General features: G+C 38.9%; 1 protein-coding gene across 1 annotated transcript in view; it reads right to left on the bottom strand.

Annotated features, from left to right (window-relative positions):
* The window catches only part of LOC150064932 (phosphatidylinositol 3,4,5-trisphosphate 3-phosphatase TPTE2-like), a 93,806-nt gene that overhangs the window by 4,449 nt on the left and 64,523 nt on the right, over positions 1-24,834 (bottom strand). The window contains exons 30-36 of the mRNA XM_090329285.1: positions 23,721-23,802; positions 23,532-23,620; positions 12,615-12,676; positions 10,452-10,532; positions 7,373-7,478; positions 3,323-3,411; positions 1,114-1,206 (exon numbers count right to left, since the gene is read on the bottom strand). Coding sequence (XP_090185411.1) covers positions 1,114-1,206; positions 3,323-3,411; positions 7,373-7,478; positions 10,452-10,532; positions 12,615-12,676; positions 23,532-23,620; positions 23,721-23,802 — 602 coding nt within the window. The remainder of the gene's footprint in view (positions 1-1,113; positions 1,207-3,322; positions 3,412-7,372; positions 7,479-10,451; positions 10,533-12,614; positions 12,677-23,531; positions 23,621-23,720; positions 23,803-24,834) is intronic.

Genomic DNA, 24,834 nt, shown 5'->3' with positions numbered 1-24,834 from the left:
AAAGCTGGAATGTATGGTCCTGTCCAGAGACAGAGTCCTTGAGAGTCAGCCCAAAGACCTAGTACTCACATCTATTTCCATAACTGACAGCTAGTTTGAATAAGTAGGCATCAATATTGGTGATGGCTAGCTACACAAGAAGCTGAGATCTGGAGGATCAAAGTCAGCCATGGCAAAAAGTAAAATATTGTTTCCACGTTAACCAGCAAACAAACAGGGCTGGAGGCATGACTCGAGTGATAGATGTTTAGCCAAGCAAGTAAACCAAGCAAAAATCCAAACCAAAGTATGGCCAAAAACAAAACAAACCAGTAATCAATAATTTCCTCATTTTTCACAAGCATGCCATCCCATCTTAACCCTTAATAATCACAAAACTAGCTCTCATCAAGACCCCCTGCACCAGGGAAAAAAACCACATTGTTTGTTTAGAGACACTAGCTAAGCAAGAATTCACAGTGGTTCTGTTATCCAAGGGGAAACATTGAAATGGAGAGACTTCCCAGGTGGTTACTTACTTCAACATTCACATTCATATCTCAGTACCTAAGACTGCTCAGCAGTGAGCAAGCAGGTAATGAAGGAGGGCATACAGAACACATGGAAGTTCTTACTGAGAGTAGGAATAGATGATTTCATAGAAAATCATTATAGTCATATATGACACTCAGACATGACATGTACGGCTGATCCATTAAAATTACACAGTCATACTAATGATAGCAAGTCAATAGATAATTATGGACAGGAAAGTAAAATCTCCCTCACATTTGGTAAACACACTGATCACGACGTGTTTAAAAGATAGACAACATAACTGTAATTACTCTTATGGAAAGCCAACAATGTTGGGTTCTTTTTAGCATCTTTGCTTTCATACTTTTCTCATTTGATAAGTAACAGATATCAAGTGCTTAAAATTCAGAAGAAAGTGATCAGAAATATTTTAAATATATACAAGAAATCCTGATGACTTTGTTTTGTGTTTTCCTCCCCTTCCCGAGACATGCATTTTTATCTGTCCTTTATATTTTAGGGAACTGCAGCAAAGGAAATCGCAAACCCAGACCAAACAAAAGAGCATACAATCATGCAGGATACTTGAGGACTCACCGAAGAAGAAAATTTTACTTTTATATCATCACATAAGTCCGGACAGTTGGGCACCAAAAAGATTGCTCTATTTGTATCAATATCATGGACAACCTGTCAATGAACACATGGAATTAGGAACTCAAAGTGTTGCCAGCGATTAGTATTCTTTTTCACTCATGAAATCATCCTTAATTCATTATATACTCATAATTTCATAGCTCAGTCATTTCATATAGAAAATAGCAGTAATTTTTTTCTGAAGTGGTAAAGGTACTGGGCTCCAAATGTTTGATAGCTATCTTAAGACTACACTTGAGAAGCAAAGTATTCATTTTTGACAAGTGTCTTTTTGTTTATTGTAATGTATAGAGGGATTACAGTTATATTCACCAGATAGTAGGTGTCTTACTTCTCACACATTGATACCAGCTCTCATGGTTTTGTCCCCATTTTCCTCCCCCAACACCTCTCCCAATCATATTGTTTCCCCACTTCTCTTTCCTATTTTAAATAATCAAATAAACATACATACAATATACCAGGTCACAAAGTCAGATACAGTAACAATATGAGATTAACCAGAAGGAAACTAAACAGAAGAGGAATAATGGAGTGCATTAAGAGCCACAATCACACAAGATAAAGCTCTTGTTTCAATATCCTAGAGATCCTTTCATTTAGTCTCATCCTATATGACCAGGAGTTTCTAATGTAATACACATGACTGTTCTATGTGAATCATCTGATTTTTATATTCTTTTAAGGATGCGCTTTTAACTTCAGTCTGAAACAGTATATTGATGTTCAAGAAGCAATGAATAATTGACCCCACTTTCATGACAAATATTATGTTGCTGATGAGGTCAATGAGCCATTCCAGTGAATGGAATGACCACAAACAGGTCAAGTTTGGGGATTAACAACTATGAAATCATCCCATGTATTACTCTGATATTCATATACCATCATAGAATAAGAAGAAAGCTATGCTAGGCTTCAAGAAACATGCCCACAGAAGACTCTCACATGATTTTCAAGTTTTCAGGAAGTTTTCTACATACAGAACAATATGAAAATAATATATTGTTTTCAAGCTTTATAAGGAAGTGTGCAAGTGTGTCCTATGGGAGGGCAGTATACAGCAGAAAGTTTGAATAACAAAGCATATTCTAGAAAGTAGAATTTCAGTTGGTCATTGGAGGATTTTAATAAAGGAGGAATAATATAGGCCTGAGAAGAGAAACCAGCAAAAATATCAATGAAACTGAGAATTTTATTCCATGTGCCAAACAGATGAGTCAGTCTTCTCTAATGGGAATTTGTAGGTCCAGATATTGATGGAAATAGCTTGGCTACACTAGGGTTGTCATGGATTCAGAGCTTAAAATCCAGGAAAATAAGAATAAATGTGGGCTAAGAATTGATGGGATCAGTGTCCTATGTGACAAAGTGGTTTGAAAATGGTCACTTTTTACACTGATTTGATAACTCATAGATTAGAGATTAAATTCAAATATATTACCTAAACCTCACAACACACTACACTTGTGTGCATGTACAGAAGTGACAACAGGAACCTGGGAATCATTCTGAAAGCTTCCTTTGGGATTAAAAAGGAAATTAGCCAATTTCTCCTAGAAAAGGTGCACAGTCTTGAGAATTTCTTGAACATTTCAGAAATGGCTGTGGGTAAAGAGGCATCTCCTCAGTCCATATGCTGTCTCTACTGCTCTCAAGGTGACATCCAACAAAACGTCTCAATGACAGTCACTGAGCCCATTGCTGAGTGGACAGATTCTGCATCACTCTTTGAACCTATGACTTTCCACTTCCACAAGTGCCAAGGTGACCTTCAAGAACACTGCATTTGAGAATGAGAGCTTTGTAATAAATGATCAAAATGATCAAAAGGAAGATCATATGGCAAATACTGACATGATGTATGCATTTAAATCCTTGAGTAATTCCTGGGGACATTCTTAGCATTTGTGGGCACAAGTGAATTCAAAGCAGCACTAAACTGAAGCACAGTTTGACAATATCTTTCAGAAACTGTTTGGAACAAGGCTCTGCTTTGCATCTGAACTAAGCAATGCCAACTGGAATGGTGACAGAGGGCAAGAGCTGTCTCTTTTTGGTGAGTGTTACTTTGGGGAAGACCATCATGCCACTTGACTGGGAGCTTTGACACAAACATGAGAATTCTCATTTATGAGCTTTGGCTCACCGTGCAGGTTTGGCGAGTACAAGTAAATACAGTCTTGTGCTGCATTATTATTTCAATTTTCAGGTCTGCTCCATTACCTTCTCCTACTCCTGCATAAAAGTGAAAAAGAAAACGTATATGTTTGTTAGAGTACAGAGCAAAATGTCTTGCCAGTTAACTCAATGGAGAATAAAGAGAGAAAATATGGGCCAGCTAAGGTTGTGGGTTTAGTTAATCATTTGATCTTGCATAGAATTTGTCCTTTACAAATGGTTTCTGCCTCTTAAAGCAGTTCACAGTATTGCAAAGAAAGACAAAAATCATTATATCTTAATCTTCTACAAGATAAATTCTTACTACATCACCATTCCAGGAAAAAAAAAACATTGGGAGCTTCCAGAATTTCTTGCTTATGAAATGCTACCTTTAGAGTTCTATAATAATAATCTAAATTTAATTTTCTCTAAGTCAAATTTATAAATCAATATCAAGGATAATATTGGTCAGGTATACCCAAATATTAGAGAGAAATAGTCCTATGCCATTTTAACTTAAACTTTTAGTATCTTAGGTGGTTACACAAGCGGGTTTACATTAACCAATCAGTTTATAAGTACAATATATCTTGATGGATATATCAACCCCTATCCTATCTTCTCCATTTCCCTAGGTTCATAGGATATATGTTGTTAAATATTATGGCTGCATTCCCCTATTCTCTCCACATTAATCTAAATTCCTCCTCTATATAGACATAAAAACCTATGACTCTATAGACATAGTTTTATTTCATAAATTAATGTGTTTCCATGACATACAAACCTTAGCTTCATTGTGATTAAGTTCTAAATACTAAGTCCCAGTGATTGTAAATAGAGATTGCCTCCTTGAACACTTGTATGTTAAACTTGTCATTTAAAAGATGATGTAAAAATCAACGTTAATAAATTCTTTTTTTTAAAAAAAGAAAAGGTTAAAAAAAAACTAATGGGTTGTCAGCCTGACAAAATGAGTGTGCTCAGGAAAACAACCAGGGAATCACTGGGAGAATTCACCGAAGTCAGGCCTTAGGTTTAGCTTCTTTAACCAGTTTGTGCAGAAATTTGCAGGCAACCCAGCAGGAGGTGTGACATTCCATTGGAGTTACTGAGAGATGAAACTGCTGCCACATATTCTGTTCTGCCTGATTCTACCACCACCCCACAGCCGTTTCCTGAGAGGACTGGAACCAAAAACTCTTGGTGATGGGACATTCTGTGCTAAACTCAAAGTCCCTTAGTTGGTTCCAGCCATTATGGTGACTCTGGATGGGTGAATTGTCCATCCAGTGCTGAACAGCCTAGATGAGGGAGATGCTAAATGGGTATGAGGACTATGGGCCCCCCAGAGGAACCGTAATCCCCACTCGAGGGATATGCATCTACCGTTGACCGGTGTAGAGCATTTGCATGAGGTGCAGCTAAGACTGCGAGGAGACAGCCTAAACAGCCCTCAGTCTCGGGGTCTCCTGAGGGACACGCCCAATAGCATGGAGGTTGGCATCTATGAAAACCATTCCCCCGCAAAAAGATGCTTGGCCTCAGCAGAAAGACAGATACATGAGCCAGTGGGTCTTGCTTCTTCCTCAACATGGCCTCCATTCTAGGAATCATGGCCTCTGTCCCCCCTCTCAGGTTAATGCCTACCATAATTCAGATATTGCCTAAATCCTTGCCCCTCACTTATTTCAAGGTGACGGGAGGAGATCGGGGACATTCTCCCCCTCCCTGAATTCTTACTGTAAGAATGTGCTTGCATCTTGTAAGTAGGTCACTAAGCAACACATGCCTGCTTGCGTTGATATGCAAACATCCTACTACTTGGCCTCTACCCCAAGCAAACATCCTACTACCGGACCCCCTCCCCTGAGAAGTTCCTATACCCCAATCCCTCTCCTGAAGAGGCATATAAACCCTTGTGTGAAAAATAAAATTGGCAGCTTGATCAGGATGCTTGTCTTGCTGCCTTCTTCATGTCTCCTGTCCCTTTCATTCCTCCCTCTAGGTTCTTGGCCCTAGTTGATGTCCCGCTGGATGGGACACTCTTTCACTTTGGAATATTTATAATTAATTGGGGATAAGTGTTTTCTATCTGGGTTGGCTTCAAACCACAATCCTCAGTTCTCAGCCTCCTAAGTAGCTAGGATAACCAACGTGACCCCAGGGTGTGTGACCTTTTCCTCAGTTCAAATGGCCCCTCTTCCTTTAGCCTTTCCTCCAAGATCTGGTTTCAGAGTCCACAATGAAGTTTTTCCTTTCAACCTTGCCTATTTCACATTAACATGAAGCATGTCAAATTGGGTTTTCATCTTGCCTTGTTTTGGTGTCTCTTAATTTCATGGATCAAACACTATCATCAGAAAGATTTCTGATGGAAACATGGCTTTTGCTGCACTCTCCTCTCCCTTGTTCCAGTTGTCCAACTGCTTTCTACTGATATCCTCTAACAATAAGCCACTGAAATTCACAAGTACAATGTGCTAAGCCTTTATTTTCCTCACATTTAAACAATTTACATCACACAAAGGAATTTCATCCTTGAAAAATACAGACAAAGCTGGGCTCAGTGGCTTCCATAGTAACCATAGCTCCTTAGTGTCTGAGATCTGAGGATCAAGGTTCAAAGCCAGCCTGGGCACAAAAGGACCCGAGACTCTTATCTCCATCTAACCTCCAGAAAACAGGAAGTGGGGCTTGGCTCAAGGGTACTGCAGAGCTTAGGGACAACACCCAGGAACAGGGGTAGGGTCGTAGCCTTGAGCTGAAGCGTTCAGGTACAACTCACAGGTTGGGCTGGAAACCCATGATCCCCCCATGCACCCACCGACAAAATGCAGACAAAATGAAGTGAAAATTCTCTGTCTCACCTTCTTCTACATGTTTAGGTTTCTAGCTCTAAATAAATAACCTCTTTCACTATTTTTCTAGGCCAGCCTGTGTAAAGAGAGACTTCATCTAGGAAAAGAGTAGAGCGGCCCAAGCCTGTAGTCCCAGTTGTGGGAAGACTGAGATGGAGAACCCAGGGGAAAACTTTGGAGAACTGGGTGGTCTGTGCCAGTCTTTCCAGCAATATTGGGAAGTCTAAACTAGACAGTCTGATTTCTTGGAAACAGCACCAACTTGGCAGTTGCTAGAGGAGTCTAGTAGAAGAACAAGTTCTCCAAACCTGTTCTATGTCCATGGAGATTCAGGTGTGAGTGTCAAACAAGGGCAGTCAGGGGAATCCAAGTGCTGCCTCTATGAATCTTGTCTGTACTACCTAAACCTGGCCTGCAACAGAGTCTAACTTTTGTATTTGCAACTACCAGAGTTTGAAGTCTGGGTCTTGAACATGCTCAGCTTGTCTAGCTCTATCACTTGAGGCATGCCCCCATTTTGCTTTTTTTGGTTGCAATTGGAGACTCAGAGTGGCTTGGGATGGCTTCAAACTGTGGTCCTCCACATGTCAGCCTTCTCAGTAAGGAGGCTTTTAGGTAAAGAGCCTTGAGAACCCCTGCATTGTAGTTGGTTTTTTAAAATCTAAGCACTTATTTGTCTTTTCTGCTCACAACCCCAGCTGAATGCTAGCATATGACCTGGCCAAAGGTGGCAACAAATAAAATAAGGCATCCTGATGGAGAAGATAGTGAGGAGATGCTTAGAGGAGGAGGAAAGAGAGAAAAGACTATAGTTCTGAGAAGAAAGGGCCGCTGGAAGGACTGGCCAAGAAAATGAGGCAGGGCCAGCAATGCTGAGATGAACCATGAAGGAGAAATGAGTCTGAGAAAGAAGGACTCTACTGGGTTCTTTAATCTTCTCTTCTATGAAAAAAATCTATCCTAGGTTGAGAACAGAACGCAAGGGGTAGAACCTCCCCTCAAGTGGAAATGGGAAAGGGAATAAGAGAGGCATCTAAGGAGAGGTCAAGAGGGAGAAGGTCACATGCATTGACCCTTAGCTGTGATGTAGGATCATTTGCATAACATAAGCAAAACCCTCCCAAATAGTGGATTGCACATCCTCTTGTCTTCTCCTTCCTTTCTAAAGCACTTACCTTGGATGGAGTAAATCACAAATTTCACAATTTTAAGAGGTTTTTTCACTGGCATTTCCCAGTTCAACACATTCTTCAAGATGTCAAAGTAGTGGACATAGCGACTCTGTAAAGCAACAAAAGCCTCCACTTTAGTGGGAATGCCAGATGTAAAGTCAGTATCCTAATCTCCTTCTCTTTTTCAGCTTGTGAACAGCAGTAAGAAAGGAAGACAACATTAAGGGCTGGGAGTTTGGCGTAGTGGTTAAAGTGCTTGCCTAGCATGCATGAAGACCCGGGTTCGATTCCTCGGTACCACATACATAGAAAAAAGCCGGAAGTGGTGCTGAGGCTCAAGTGGTAGAGCTCTAACCTTGAGAAAGTCCAAGGACAGTGCTCAGGCCCTGAGCTCAAGCCCATGACTGGCAAAAAAAAAAAGAAAGGAAGACAACATTTAGAATGAGCCCTTACATTATCAACATTCTTATGTATTTTCCTCATTGTGGAAAAAGAGGCCAGCTGAGACTTGCAGACAGTAACATGGAAAGAACAAGCCCTTGCTTCTAGGCTTGCTTATGACCATGAGAACAGTGAAGGTGCTGAAACAGCGATGACAAAATCTGTTGTCATGCACTAGAGAAAAAGGACTATGGTTTGGGAGATAGTTCCTCATCAGGAGGAATGACATCTCCACTTACCTGCACTAGATGATTCTGTACCATTAGTGAGGGGTCCTCTACAGAGCAGAGATTCTTTATCTACCTTTTTCTCCAATATGTTTTTTTTTTTGGTAAGGGAACCTTTCAATACTCTGGCTCCTAGCAAGTTGCTCAAAGAGGATTTCTTAGAATTCTCTTTGAGAAACTCCAGATGTCTGATGATGAACCAACTGAGAAGAGTTCATAAAGTGAACTGCCACATTTCCAATTAGCAAAAGCACTTGTACTGCATGCGAGTGGCTGATGTCTGTAATCCAAGCTACTCAGGAGGCAGAAGCTGAGAGGACTGAAGAATAATGCCAGCCAGGGCTGAAAACTTTGAGATAATCCATCTCTATATACTTAGCCAGAAGTTGAGCTAGAGATCTAGCTCACCTGGTAAAGTGCCACTTGTGAAGAGTTCAAGCCTACTGAGCACCAGGCCACTGAGTTTAAGCCCCAGGATGGGCAAACAATGAAAGGGCAATAGTGAGAAAGATGCCTGAAAATGCAATAGGGCAATGCAAGATGCAATAGGGCAGTGCTGTACCACTTCGCATCTCCAACTCAGGCTGTTTTGGTTCTTCATTAGAACTAAGAATGAAAGGATTTCCTGCCAGGGCTGGCTTTGAAACACCATTCTCAAATCTCAGCCTGTATCTAGAAATACAGACAGGTGCCAGTCATCAGTGTCGGGTAGATGCTTTGCAGTTGTTGGATTTTTTTTTAAGAGTGCATATGTTGGGTGTCATGCCAAACTTCTTGTGAGGTAAAAGGACCTGATGAATAGAATTTCCTTCAAAGTAATCCTGGTTGAGGAAAGAAGAGTAGGAAGGGTGACCCAGGGTTTGAGAAGAGTGGGGAAGGAATAAACAAAGCATGACTGTAGGTTGGGATGATGATTGTAGAATGCACTGTATGGTTCCATCTTTGTGTGTTAGAATTTGGATATGAAATGTGCACTTAAAAGGCTCATAGATGGAAGGCTTGATCCCCAGTATACCAGCAGCGTTCAGAGGTGGGTATGGGGAAGTAATTATATTATGAGGCTTTTGACTTTATCCACAGATTCATTCGGTGAGGGCTTCCTAAATTTAAAGCATTAGTAGGAGGTGGGGAAAATGTTAGGAGTTGGGGCCTCATGAAACCAAAGAAGTCACTGGAAGGATGGATCATGTCGCAAACCCTTCCTTCTCCTCAGCTTCCTGGGAACCTTGAGGTGAGCAATCCTTCTCCACAATACCCGCCTCCTTGACATGATTGTTCAGTGTCAGTGTAGGCCCAAAGCAATGGCATCAAGTGGCCTTAAAGGAAATCCTGAAACTGTGAGCCCAAATGAATCTTTCCCCACTTTAAGTTCTTTGGTCAGTTATTTTTTTTATAGTGACCAACACTCCAATCCAATATAATTGGGATTTTTCATATTTTCATAATAAAGTATTATCAGAGGAAAATAGGACAACAGTGGATAGTTTAAACAATGTTAAGAATATGGAATGAAAGAATATGATAATGTCTGCTGGAACAAGATTTGTAAAATACTTATTTTCCCAGTTCATTCTGTTTTCTTCTTTCATACTCCCATTATCTCTGTGTGTCTTTATCTCTCATTCTTGGTCTGAGGATCTCTCATTCTTTCTCTTCTCTGCACTCTTCTTTCCCCTACACTGGGGTCATCACAAAACCATCCTGGCAGTGTTCTAAAGACCTTGAATTGCTCATTGCCTTAGCAAAAACTGGTGAAGCATCCAATCTCTCTTTCTAGGGAAACCAATGGCTAGTAGATCATCTACTAGCCAGAGATCATCTTCAGGCATCAGAAAACCTTAGATATTTGACCTTCCTTTTTGGGAGGGGACTCAATTCCAGAAGCTGTAGGGAATAAAGAATAAGAAATGGAATGTGTGATGTTCTGTTGAGAACTGTTGGGAGCCAGAGTGGAATCAAACTGTACCTTGATTTGCATCAGACAATTGCTTTATTGTCTTATGGTTTTCTGGCCTTATTCTGTTTAAATGACCTGAGATTTACCATATGAATGTAACACCTGGAAGTTCCCTGGTTTCAAGAAGGGATATAAGCCTTGAGTTGAGGATAAATGGGGCTGCAGTCTTTACCTGGGCTGCAGACCTACCAACCCCATGTGTTTGTCTCTCTTCTATTTTTTCCAGTCCCTGCCCCGTATTTCAGGAACCCCAATTTGCTGCCGGTAGGCCCCGGCAGAGAACCAAGCCAAGTAGCCTATGAGGCTACAGATGTGGGCCTCCAAAGATCAGGAAATGGTTAGGAGTCACAAGTCCTCTGCCATCATTGATTGTTAAAGAAGGGTTACAGATGCGACCAGGCTAAATGTGCCACTAACATCTCCCCATAAATAACTTTTTGTGAAAAGAGAAACTTACTTGGGAAGGAGTTTCTACACCTTGAAACTGACTGCTCACATTCCTGTCAGTTCTGCGCTCCCCGAAGTATTCAAGGCTGTCCTACAGAAAAGGGGTTAATACAATCACAGTGCTTATCTGTCCTCTTTGGACAGAGCTACTTATGAACTTTCTTAGTTCCTAGCTTTTTAAGTGGCTAAGATTACAGGCACAAGTCTACAATGCCCACCTTTCCTTTGATTCTTTTAAAAATTACTTTATTATTTTTTGAGAGGTCTTTCTAGATCCTTTGCCAAATTACTGATTAGCTCATTAGTTTTGGGGAGATGTTAATTTTTGAGCTTCTTGTATATTTTGAATATTAGGACTTTGTCAGATATATTGCTGGTAAAGATCTACCAGTCTGTTGGCTGTCTTTTTAGTTTAGCACCTATGTTCTTTGCTGTGCAGAAAATTTTTATTTTGATATAATCACATTTGTCAAGTCTCTCCTACTTTCTGTGGCCTTGCCACTATTTCCAAAAAGTTCCTGCCTATGCCTATCAGTTCTAATATTTCTCCTACTCCAACTTGCAATAGTTTCAATGTTTCAGGCCTGACTTTGAGGTCTTTAAATTCATTTGAGTTGATATTGGTGCATGGTGATAAACAAGGATCCAATTTTAATTTTCTACATATGGAAGTCCTAATACCAATTATTGAAAAGACTATATTTTTCCATCACACATTTTTATTGTGCCTAATTTCTTTATATATATATATATATATATATATATATATATATATATATATATATATATATATTAAGATGCTGGAGGGGATGTGGCCAGGAGGGATCATTATTACACAGTTGGTGGGAGTGCAAACTCATTCAAGAATTATGGCAGCTCCTCAAAAGACTAAACATAGAGTTCCCCTATGACCCAGCAATTCCACTACTTGGCATTTACCCAACCGTCCAGAAACAAGGACATTCTAAAGCTACTAGCACAACGATGTTCACTGCAGCACTATTTACCATAGCAAAGATATGGAACCAACTCTGATACCCTTCGATTGATGAGTGGATCAACAAGATGTGGTATTTTTACACAATAGAATTCTACGCTGCTGTCAGAAAGAATGACATCACTCCATTTGGAAGGAAATGGAAAGACTTAGAAAAAATCATATTAAGTGAAGTAAGTCAGACTCAAAGGAACATATACTCAATGGTTTCACCTATTTGTCATAATCAGTAGAAACCTTGGGCTCTCCTAGCAGCGATTTACAATAGAGCAAAACCTAGATACATAAGGACATACAGTATGTCGCTAAATGAAAGGACCTATAGGAAATAGAAACAAAAGCCATAAAATGAGTGATTGTTGTACTATGTTATCTCCCATTTCTTTTGCTGTCCCTTGGTTATCTCATATTTTTATAGTATTTCACTTTGTTATCTGATATATTGTATATATGCGTATTTGGTTATTTGAAATTGGATAGGAAAGGGGCAAAAACAAGATGAGGGTGGGAGTGGGGGGAGGGAAATGGGGACCAAGACTTGAGAAAGGGTATCAATGTATGTGAAGTAATGCACCTTCTATCTGGCGAAAGTAATGTAGCCCTCCTATTAAGTACAATAAAAAATATTTTTAAAACTCATTATAAAGGTGTTGTACAGAGAGGCTACAATTACATAAGTCAGTTAATGAGGATATAGCTTTTTAGAAAACGTTGATTCTTATTTCTTAAATATGGAATTACAAAGTCATGTGTATATCCTACAACATTAAAGAAATTGTAGGAAGGAAGTAGTGGGTGGAGTTGGAGGGAGGAGAATGATGAACGAGTGACCTTACTCACAATGCACTGAATTCTCAAACTGCTTTTTTGAATGGCAACTACTTATAGATGGTAAAAAAATATACCTTAAAATGCTGTTCTTCTTAGTAATTCTGAATTTGGGCATTCCCTCGCATTTGTGTCTCACTGCTCTCACTATAGGCTTGGCCCAGAACAAGAATACAAGGGTACAAGTCCAGTAAATAACTGCATATTAAACAAGGCTGCATTAATCCAGGCTTTCACTTTCACTTAATCACCATGAGCTAAGCATTTCCTTAATATTGTACCATGAATGCTTCAGAACTAGCAAATTCAATACATATAAAAGACTAAGTATCAAAACCTTTTTCCTACCTTTGCGGTTAAAAACGTGCCAGTGGCAAGAAGTACAATAGATATCATTGTGCCTGTTCGTCCTAGAAAAGAGCAGAAATGAGTTCAAGAAACCTTTGTTCCAGTGTAAAAATACACTCACAAATACTCATTTGGTATTGGTACTGTTTCTTCTGAAGTGTTGCTGTCTCAAAATTTCCAATTGAGAAATATTAAGACTTTATTTTTCATTAATGTAATGAAAAGAACGCTGGTCCTCATGTATAATTCCAGATTCCCAGGTGGGAAGATCAGGATGGTTGTGATTCCAACCAGCTTAGGCAAAATAAACAGGACCTCATTCTCAACCAGCAAGATGGGCCGGGTGCTTCACATCTACAGCCCTCATTGGGTGGGAGACATAGAAATGGGTTTCAGACTGATGCCAGCTCAGGAAAATGTAGGAGGTACTTTATCTAAAAAAAGCATTGAAGCAAAACAGAGCTGGGCATATACCTGAAGTGGGAGAATGCTGGCCAAGCACGTGCCAGGTGCTGAGTGCAAATGCAAGCAGGAACCCACATTACCAACTAGAATTGTAGTCCCTATGTAATTGCATTATTTGAATTGTATTGTGAACATTTGCAAACATAAGAATGTAGAGAGACAAGCATAATGAATACGCATATTCCTATTCCTCAGATTATATAATTCTAAGTATTTTGCTGTAGTGTTCTTGCTTACTTTCTACCTCAGCTTACATGCCTGCTTTTCTCTCTTCTCCCTCTCTCTTTGCCTCTGCCTGTGTGTGTGTGTGTGTGTGTGTGTGATAGTGTTTTGTAGCAAATACTTTGACAATTATAGCAAATCCTTGACTTCTTCCTGCTTCAAATCACTCATCCTCTAAGTCTCTTCTGTTACCTTCTACTTTTATCTTAGTTTTGTCCTACAAAATTTAAGTTTGAAAATATGTTCTTTTCTCTTTCTATATTCATCCTTATAATCTAATTTTTAACATACCCATTCACCTGAAAAATACACATTTTTCATCTAGTCTTTAAACATTTTTTTCCACTGGAGGAAGAACAGATTTATTATCTTCATGTACAGAGAAATCAACATTGCACATCTAACCCAGCTTAGTAGCCAGTTCCTTAGCCTTTGCCTTTTCCAGCTTGCCAATTTGAGTCACATATTTTGGACTGAGGACGTGCCTTCCCAGTGAGGATGGATCTCATCGTGAGCTTCAACTCATGAACTCCTTTGGCTTCTTTTGATCAAGAGAAGGTACTCTACCAATTCAGTCATATTATCTCTACTTCTAGCCTTTTGTTTGTTAAACAGAGACAACCATCTTAGGGATTTTTTTTGCCTGGGTTGCCACAAATCTCACATTCCTGAGTAGCATGGGTTACCAGTGCCTGGTTGAAACTTTCACAAGGGCAAAAACAAAGTATCTTAAATGCCAAGTGAGAAGTCATTCATGTTGAGGTCTGGTTCTCAGAAGATATGCAAATGGCTAATTGATACCTAAAGAAATGTTCAACTTCTTTAACCATAAAGAAAATACAATGGAATCTGTGCTGATTTCATCACACCAAGGCAGAATGGAAGTCATAAATAAAACAATAGCAAAGGCTGGCAAGTATGGAGCAGAAAGGTGAGAATGAACTATATTAGTATACTGTTGGTTGGTTTGAAATTAGTCTATCCACTAGAGAAATCAGTATGGAGGGTCTTCTTCAAAACACTAATCATAGACTTACTTTGTAAGTTTTATAGGTCTTATAAGTTACAAGGTAACTTCTCATTTTATAGAATATCTTGTTTGTGACTTTGGATGTGGTGAGCTCTGTGTGTGTGTGCTGTGTGTGTGTGTGTGTGTGTGTGTGTGCGTGTGTGTGTGTGTGCTGTGTGTGTGTGCTGTGTATGTGTGTGTGTGTGGGTGTGTGTGTGTGTGTTTCATACATTTTACTACAGAAAAATCTCAAACCAACAATTTAATGGTACAACTTAAAATGCTGGAAAAAGAGTACCAAACCCAACCAAAATCTAGTAGAAGGAAACAAATTATTAAAAGTAAAGCAGAATCAAATGAATTAAGAATCCAAAAAACCCCAGAATCCACAAACAAGGAGTTGGTTCTTGGAAAAAATTAACAAAACTGACAGACCCTTACCAAATCAGATCAAAAAGTGAAGGGAGAACACCTAAATAAACAAAATTATAGACAAGAAGGGCAATATAACAACAGAAATTACCAATATCCAGAGCATCCCAAGGGATTACTTGTCAAATCTTCATGCCAACAAATTTGAAAATCTAGAAGAGATGGACGAATTTCCAGCAAATATTGAAATAACCAAACTGAACCATGAAGATCTAAATCTACTAAACAGACCCACTTCAAGTAATGAAATAGAAAAAGCAATAAGAGTCTATAGGATTCTTTAAATACAGAATCATGTCATCTGCAAAGTGGGATAGACTATACTCCCAAGCTCCTTGAGCTGATTCAAAACTTAGGAAAAGTAGCAGGCTATAAAATCAACCCTCAAAAATCAACTGCCTTCCTTTACACCAACAGTGAGAGGAACGAGGCAATAATCAGGAAAGAAACTCCTTTCACAATAGCTTCAAAAAAAATAAAGTACCTATGTTGTCTCTCATCTCCTTTGCTGTCCCTTGGTTATCTCATATTGGTATAGTATCTCACTTTGTTATCTGATATATTGAATTTATTTGTATTTCGGTATTTGAAATTTGATAGGGAAAGGGGGAAAACCAAGACGGGTGGGGGGTGTTGGGGGGGAGGGAAACGGGTACCAAGACATGTGAAAGGGTATCAATGTATGTGAATTAATGCACCTTCTATCTGGCAAATATCATGTAACCCTTTTACTAATTACAATAAAAAAAATAAAAAATAAAAAATAAAGTACCTAGGAATTAGCTTAACTAAGAATGTAAAGGACCTTTTTGACGAAAACTTTAAAACCCTAAAAAAGGAAATTAAAGCAGAACTAAGGAAATGGAAAAACCTCCCATGCTCCTGGATTGGAAGAATCAACATTGTGAAAATGACAATCTTGCCAAGAGCTATTTACAAATTCAACGCAATACCCATCAATATCCCAATGTCATTCTTTAAAGAAATAGAAAACGCAATCCAAAATTTCATATGGAATAATAAAAGACCCCGTATAGCAAAAACACTTCTTAGCAGAAAGAACAGCGCTGGAGGAATTTCATTTCCAAACTTTAGACTCTATTACAGAGCTATAATTCTCAAAACAGTTTGGTACTGGCACAGGAACAGGCCTGAAGACCAATGGAATAGAACTGAGGACGCAGATATTAAACCACAGACCTATGGCCACCTAATCTTTGACAAGGGAGCCAAAAAAATAGAATGGAAGAAAGACAGCCTCTTCAACAAGTTGTGCTGGCAGAACTGGTTAAGCACCTGCAGAAAACTAAAGCTGGATCCTTCGTTGTCACCTTGCACTAGAATTAACTCCAAATGGGTCAAAGACCTGGAGGTAAAAGCTGACACACTGAAAACATTACAGGAAGGAATAGGAGATACACTAGGCCTCCTTGGCACAGGTCGAAACTTTCTTAATAAGGACCAAGAATCACAACAAATCAGAGAAAGGCTGGATAAGTGGGACTGCATTAAACTGCAGAGCTTTTGTATGACAAAGGACATAGCTAGTAAACTAATCAGGAAGCCTACAGAGTGGGAGAAGATCTTCACCAACCAAACAACGGACAAAGGCCTCATATCTAAAATATATCAACAACTCAAAAAATTGAATCACTCCAAAACTAATCTCCAAAGTAACAACCATCCCATTAAAAAAATGGGCCAAAGACTTAAAGAGAGTCTTCTCTGAAGAAGAAACAAAAATGGCCTATAGATACATGAAGAAATGCTCAACATCTCTGGTCATAAAAGAAATGCAAATCAAAACAACTCTAAGATTCCACCTCACTCCAGTTAGAATGGCCAGGATCAGGAAAACGAATAACAACAGATGCTGGAGGGGATGTGGCCAGGAGGGATCACTACTACACTGTTGGTGGGAGTGCAAACTCGTTGAACCACTATGGAAAGCAGTGTGGCAGTGCCTCAAAAGGCTAAACATAGAACTCCCCTTTGACCCAGCAATTCCACTACTTGGCATTTACCCAACCATCCAGAAACAAGGACATACTAAATCCACTGGCACAACAATGTTCATTGCAGCACTATTCACCATAGCAAAGATATGGAACCAACCCAGATGTCCCTCAGTTGATGAGTGGATCAACAAGTTGTGGTATTTGTACACAATGGAATTCTATGCTGCTGCCAGAAAGAATGACATCACCCCATTTGTTAGGAAATGGAAAGACTTAGAAAAGTCATATTAAGTGAAGTAAGCCAGACTCAAAGGAACTTAGGCTCAATGGTTTCCCTCATTCGTCATAACCAGTAGAAACCTTGGGCTCTACTAGCAGAGATCTGCAATAGAGCAAAATCTTGATACATAAGGCCATATAATGTGAAGCTAATTGAAAGGACCTCCAGGATATTGAAACAAAAGCCATATAATGAATAATTGTTGTCCTTAATGTACTATGTTGTCTCTCATCTCCTTTGCTATCCCTTGGTTATCTCATATTGGTATAGTATCTCACTTTATTATCTGATATATTGAATTTATTTGTATTTGGATATTTGAAATTTGATAGGGAAGGGGGGAAAACCAAGATGGGAGGGGGTGTGGGGGGGGAGGGAAATGGGTACCAAGACATGTGAAAGGGTATCAATGTATGTGAATTAATGCACCTTCTATCTGGCAAATATCATGTAACCCTTTTACTAATTAGAATAAAAAACAACAACAAAAAAACGCAATAAGAGACCTCTCATCCAAGAATAGCCCAGGACCTGAAGGATTCATAGCTGAAATCTATAAGGCCTTCAAAGAAGAGCTCACACCAATACTCCCCAAAATCTTCAATGAAGTTAAAAGTGAAGGCTCTCTACCAAACCCATTCTATGAAACCAGCTTAACCCTCATGTCAAAACGAGACAGGAACTCATCAAAGAAAGAGAACCAGAGACCCAGTTCTTTAATAAATATTGATGCAAAACTGCTCAACAAAATATTGGCCAATCAACTTCAACAACTCATCAAAAAATTATACACTGTGATCAAACAGGACTGATCACCGGGATCCAAAGCTGGTTCAATACATGCTAGTGGGTTAATATAATTCATCACATCAAAAGTAGCAAGGACAACAATCACATGATCATCTAAATAGATGTAGACAAGGCATTTAACAAGATCCAACACCCCTTGATGCAAAAAGTTCTGGAGAAAGTAGGAATCATGGAACATTCCTCAGTATAATCTTACACGACCACCCTACAAACTAGCATAAAAGTAAATGGAGAAAAGGTAAAGCCATTTCCTCTGAAATCAGGAATGATACAAGGATGCCCACTTTCTCCACTCCTGTTCAATACAGTATTAGAATTCCTAGCCAGAGCAATAAGGCAAGAGCCAAACATAAAGGAAATTGAAATAGGGAAGGAGGAAGTGAAACTTTCTCTCTTTGCAGATGACATGATTCTTTTTTTCCATACATCTTTTATTTAATTGATAGAAGGGTTACATTATATTTATCAGATAAAAAGTGCATTACTTCACAAACTTTGATACCATTCTCATGTCATGGTCCCCATTTCCCTCCCCCATTCCCCCATTCATCTTGATTTCCTCCCTTCCCTATCCAATTTCAAATGACCAGTTAAGTATATATAAAATGTATCAGATAACAAGGTGAAATATTGTAATAATATGAGATAACCAAGGGACAGCAAAAGAGATGAGACATAACATGGTACATTAAGGACAACAATCACTCATTATATGGCTTTTGTTTCTACATCCTGGAGGTGCTTACTAGATTTTGTTCTATTGTAAATCTCTGCTAGGAGAGCCCAAGGTTTCTACTGATTATGACAAATGAGGGAAACCATTGAGCATATGTTCCTTTGAGTCTGGCTTACTTCACTTAATATGATTTTTTCTAAGTCTTTCCATTACCTTACAAGTGGGACAATGTCATTATTTCTGACCTCAGCATAGAATTCCATTGTGTATAAACACCACATCATCTTGTTGATCCACTCATCAACTGAGGGACATCTGGTTTGGTTCCATATCTTTGCTATGGTAAATAGTGCTGTGATGAACATTGTTGGGTTCATGGATTTAATATGTCCTTGTTTCTGGACAATTGGGTAAATGCCAAGTGGTGGAATTGCTGGATCATGGGGTGATCTATGTTTAGTCTTTTGAGGAGCTGCCAAACTGCTTTCTATAGTGGTTGAACAAGTTTGCACTCCCAATAACAGTGTAGTAGTGATCCCTCCTGGCCACATCCCCTCCAGCATCAGTTGTTATTAGGTTCTTGATCCTGGCCATTGTAACTAGAGTGAGGTAGAATTTTAGAATTGTTTTGATTTGCATTTCTTTTATGACCAGAGATATTGAGCATTTCTTCATGTGTCTATAGGCCATTGTTATTTCTTCTTCAGAGAAGACTCTCTTTAAGTCTTTGGCCCATCTTTTAATGGGATGGTTGTTAATTTGGAGATTAGTTTTGGAGTCATTCAATTTTTTGAGCTGCTGATATATTTTAGATTTGAGGTCCCCAAAATACAAAACAAAACAAAACAAAATTAAACTAAATCATAGACAAGAATGCAAATATCACAGCAGAAATTACCAAGGTACAGAACATCATAATGGAATACATCTCTAACTTTATGCCAACCAATTTGAGGATCTAAAAGAGATGAATGAATTTCTCGCCAATATTAGCATACCCAAGCTGAACCAAGAAGACCTAGTCCAAATAAACGGACCTATGTCAAGTCCCAAAATAGAAATGGCAATAAGAGACCTCCCATCCAAGAAAAGCCCAGGGCCAGATGAATTCACAGCTGAATTCTATGAGGCCAGCAGAACAGAGCTCACACCAATACTCCTCAAGCTCTTCAATGAAATTGAAAGTGAACACTCTTCTGCCAAACTCATTGTACAAAGCCCCCCTAACCCTCATCCCAAAACCAGATAGGGACTCATCAAAGAAAGACTCATCTCTTTGATGAATATTGATGCAAAACTGCTCAACAAAATACTGGCCAACCATCTTCAGCAACTCCTCAAAAAATTATACACTACGAAAAAAAATTATACACTATGCTCAAACAGGATTCAGCACAGGGGTGCAAAGCTGGTTCAATAGACGCAAGTAAATTCCTATAATTCAACACATCAACAGGAGCAAGGGCCAGAATTCCATGATTGTCTCAACAGATGCAGAAGAGGCATTTGACAAGATCCAACACCCCTTTGTGCTAGAAGCTCTGGAGAAACTAGGAATCCATGGAACATTCCTCAGTATAATAAAGGCTGTGTATGACAAACCCACAGCTAGCATTATACTTAGTGGTGAAAAGCTAAAGCCATTTCCACTAAATTCAGGAATGAGACAAGGATGCCCACTCTCTCCACTTCTCTTTAACATAGTATAGAATTCCTAGCCAGAGCAATAAGAAAAGAAGCAAGTAGAAAGGGGATCCAAACAGGGAAAGAGGAAGTGAAACTTGCCCTCTTTGCAAATGACATGATTCTTTATTTAAAGAAATCTATAGATTCTACTTGCAAGTTGCTTGAGCTGATTTGAAACTTTGGCAAGGTAGCAGGGTATAAAATTAACCCTCAAAAATTAACAGCCTTCCTGTATACCAGCAATGAGGGGATTGGGGCAGCAATCAGGAAAGCAACTCCATTTGCAATAGCCTCAAGGAAAATAAAATACATAGGAATTAATTAACTAAGAATGTAAAGGACATTTATAATGCAAACTTTAAAAACCTGAAAAATGAAATTTAAGCAGATCTGAAGAAATGGATAAACTTCCCAGGCTCCTGAATTGGAAGAATTAACAACATGAAAATGGCAATCCTGCCAAGGGCTATGTACAAATTCAATGCAATAATCATCAATAGCCCAATGTCATTCTTTAATGAAATTGAAGAAGAAATCCACAATATCATATGGAATAATAAAAGACCCTATATAGCAGAAAGAGCAACTCTGAAGGAATATCCATATCAAATTTCAGACTCTATTACAAAGTTACAGTAATCAAAACAACTTGATACAGGCACAAGAATAGGGCAGAGGACCAATGGAATCAAATTGAAGGCCCAAAAATCAACGCACAAACCTATGGCCACTTAATCTTTGATAAGGGAGCCCAAAAAATAGAATGGAAGAAAGACAGCCTCTTCAACAAGTGATGCTGGCAGAACTGGTTAAGCACCTCCAGAAAATTAAAGTTGGTACCTTCTATGTCACCCTATACTAGGATTAGTTCCAAATGGATCTTAAAAACTTTACAAGAAGGAATGTGAGATACAGTAAGTCCCCCTGGCACAGATCGAAACTTTCTTAATAAAGACCAAACAAGCACAAAAAATTAAATATAGCTAGGACAGAGGGGAATGCATTAAATTGTAGAGCTTCTGTAGGTCAAAGGACATAGGTAGCAGGTTAAATAGAAAGCTCACAGAGTAAGAGAAGATCTTTACTAATCATACAACAGACAAAGGCCTCATATCTAAAATATACCTATAGCTAAAAAAAAGGAATCATTCCAAAATTAAGCTCCAAAGAAATAACCATCCTATAAAAAGATTGGCCAAGACTTAGAGTCTTCTCGGAAGAAGAAATAAGAATGGCCTATAGACACATGAAGAAATGCTCAACCTCTCCAACCATAAAAGAAATGCAAATCAAAACAACTTTGAGATTCCACCACACTCCAGTTAGAATGGCCATGATCAAGAAATGCAATAACTACAGATGCTGGCTGGGATGTGGCCAGAAGGGATCATTACTACACTGTTGGTGGGAGTGCAAACTCGTTCAACCACTATGGAAGGCAGTGTGGCAGTTCCTCAAAAGGCTAAACATAGATCACCCCATGACCCAGCAATTCCACGACTTGGCATTTACCTAATAGTCCAGAAACAAGGACATACTAAAGCCACTAGCACAACAATGTTCATTGCCACAATATTTACCATAGCAAAGGTATGCAACCAACCCATATGCTCCTCAGGAGAGATTGAAACACCAAGATGTGGTATTTATACACAATGGAATTCTATGCCGCCATCAGAAAGAACGACATTACACGATTTGTAAGGAAATGCAAAAACTTGGAAAAAATCATATTAAGTGAAGTACTGAAAGAAACATAGGCTCAATGGATTCCCATTTGTAATAATTAGTACACATCTAGTTTGCCCCTAGCTGAGGAACACAGTAGCTCAAATCCTACACACATAATGCCATATAGGATGAGGCCAAATTAATGGACTACCAGGACATGGAAACAAGAGCTTAATTATAAGTGACTGTTATTGTAATGTATCATGTTCTTCTCTCTACTCTTGTGTTGCCCTTTGGTTAATCTCATATTGTTACAGTATCCCACTTTGTTACCTGGTATATTATCTAGATGTTTACTTGTGTATTTGATATAGGAGGGGAAAAATCAGGGGAGGGGTTGGGCAGAGGGAAATGGGGACAAAAACATGAGACGGGATATAGATGTGTGAGAAGTTTGGCACATTCTATCTGGCAAATATAACTGTAACCCCTCTATACATTAAATTTTGAAAAATAAAGTAGATAATCAGCTGAGCAAAGAGGTATACGCTATGGAACCAGAGAATCTCCAAAATGGGTTAAGAAACAACACAAATAGCAAGACAATACATTAACCTTTCCTAAAGCAGGACAAAGAGGGAGGTATGGTGGCCATTTCTGCCATTCAGCACACAGAGGCAAGGGCAGGAAGATAACAAGCTTGAGACTATATAGGGAAATCCTGACTCTATCAAAACCAAACAAATGCTCACAAAACACAAAGCCAGCCAGCCGTAGTGGCTGTATTACTAGCTATTCAGATATAGACAATGGGGAGGTTTGTCATTCAAGGCAAGCCCAAATCTATACAAGAATTCTTCTCAAGTAAAAAGTAGAGCATCACAGTATGTATCCATGAACCCAAGTGTGTGAAAAAGTTAAAGAGGGTCACAGTCTAGGCCTTTCTGGATTCAGGATGAAAAGTGAGAACCAATGTGAATAATGACTAAAGCAAACAGGTATGAGGAATGTAAATGGCTCCAGTAGTAAAGGGCCCCAGGACGTGTGAGGCCTTGGGTTCCGACCATATTAATGCCAAGAAACAATACAAAATCACCCCACACTCCCAAGAATCAAAAGGCAGTGTGGTAGGACACAGTACTTGGAAAGACATTTCTGAAAACGAAACCTTAAAGTGGCCAACAGATTTGTGAAACAATTCTCAATGTCACTAGGTAACAGGGAAGAGCATCTTAAAAGCCCAAGGCGAGAATGCATTTGTTAACTAGCTTCATTCAGCATTCCACATTGTATATAAATAGGAAAGTATTACATTTACATGATACATAAGTGCAGCACTGTCAGCTAAAGAAGAAAAAGGCATCACTGCAAATGAGATACAAATGCAATACCATCCTGAAGTTGAACACTGTTTGGGGGAGGCAGGTATACATGGGTAAACCAAAATGGAAGAAACCCATATAATCAGCAATTAAGGGAAGTAGCTCATTGTCCTCCCTTCTTTACATTAGTTTTTCCTTTGTTCTTCCCTCCCCTTCTCTATTTTCCTTTTAGTATTCTTTGCTTCTTTCATCCTTTAAACACAATATTAATATGTTAGCAATGATGAATCTATCTGAGGAGTAGCAGTAGGTATCTTCCTACTGCCCATCAATATTTATTCTCAACTATCTTTTTACAAAGGAGACAGAAAGGAAAGCATCATTACCTTTTCCACCTTTGCAGTGAATTATGATGATGTTGTGAGGATCCTTGGATAACCAGGCAATGACTTCTTTAGCAAATGAAACCATCTCTCTGGTTTAACAAAAATTTTTAGTTAATTAAAATTCATTCCCAAATTTCAAGCCCAGTGAATTTAGTGCTTTTCTGACCATCCGTGTGGCATCAGACTTACTCAAGAGTGGGGACATTGTGATCCTCTATCATTATTCTATGCACACGGTGATGAAAATACTTAGGGTCATAAGACCGTTCGCCTGAAAGAAATGAGATATGTGTCAGAGCTGTATGCCTACTGACATGAAAGTTAGGAACGAAGTTTAAAATTTCTCTTAGGAATTCTTATCTCCTTTCCATTTTTCTAAAAGGATTTTTAACATCACCAGCACAAAGGTCCTGAGAGGAACACAGGCAGACCAGTGGACAAAAAAGCCAAAGAGACATGAAGGACATTAGGGACAGATTCTTGTCCTTAAAGACTTTTTCATCCCAAGTAATTTAAAATCAACTCATGCTTCATATTCCTTACCTTTAACCTTCTAACAGAGTGATTATTCGATCTTCTAGACTGCATATCCTATCATCCTGCATTCTGCTTATTCTATCTTCTAGACTGCTTATTCTATCATACTACATAGGTACCACTAAGTAGAGGTTAATGGTGCTGTCTAAATGCTCAGTCCCTGAAAATATCATTAAATGTTTATTCTGACAATAAAATGCAATAAAAATGTACATAAAAATCATGATTGGGAAATCAGGGGACAGTGAAAGGCAGACAAAAACATGAGAAGGGGTATCACGGTTTGAGAAGTAATGTAACCATTACCTAAAAAAATCTAACTGCAATCCTTCTATACATTAACCCTAAATAAAGTACAAAAAAACCCCACACCACCATAAAAAATCTAGACAGGTGTTAATGTCTAGACAGGAGAAAAACTGAAGACAGACACAGCAGAGAAACTGGGGGCACATTCTTCTCTTTCTTCTGTTTTCTTTTGTCGTTTCTCATCACGCGCCTTGTTCTCATCACCAACTCTTTCTGGTGGATCATAGAACATACTTGCTGAATTGTCTGTGATACAATCTGGCATTAAAGGCAGGAAGAGTTGATTGAGCATAAGAGCAGATCTTTCCTGAGCACTTCCTCTGTAAGTCTGCCTCTTCGCTCTCACTGGCCCATCTATTTCTTAGGGAATGTTGTGCTGCCAAGCTCACTTTTCCTACTACACAGCACCAGCGCAATACAGAGATTTCTGATCTGACTTCTTACTACGTAATATTTA

This window comes from Megascapheus bottae, chromosome 3 (assembly GCF_031878675.1).
Source record: "Megascapheus bottae isolate mThoBot1 chromosome 3, mThoBot2.hap1, whole genome shotgun sequence".
NCBI classification, from domain to species: domain Eukaryota; kingdom Metazoa; phylum Chordata; class Mammalia; order Rodentia; family Geomyidae; genus Megascapheus; species Megascapheus bottae.
This window is presented reverse-complemented; position numbering and strand designations above follow the sequence as displayed.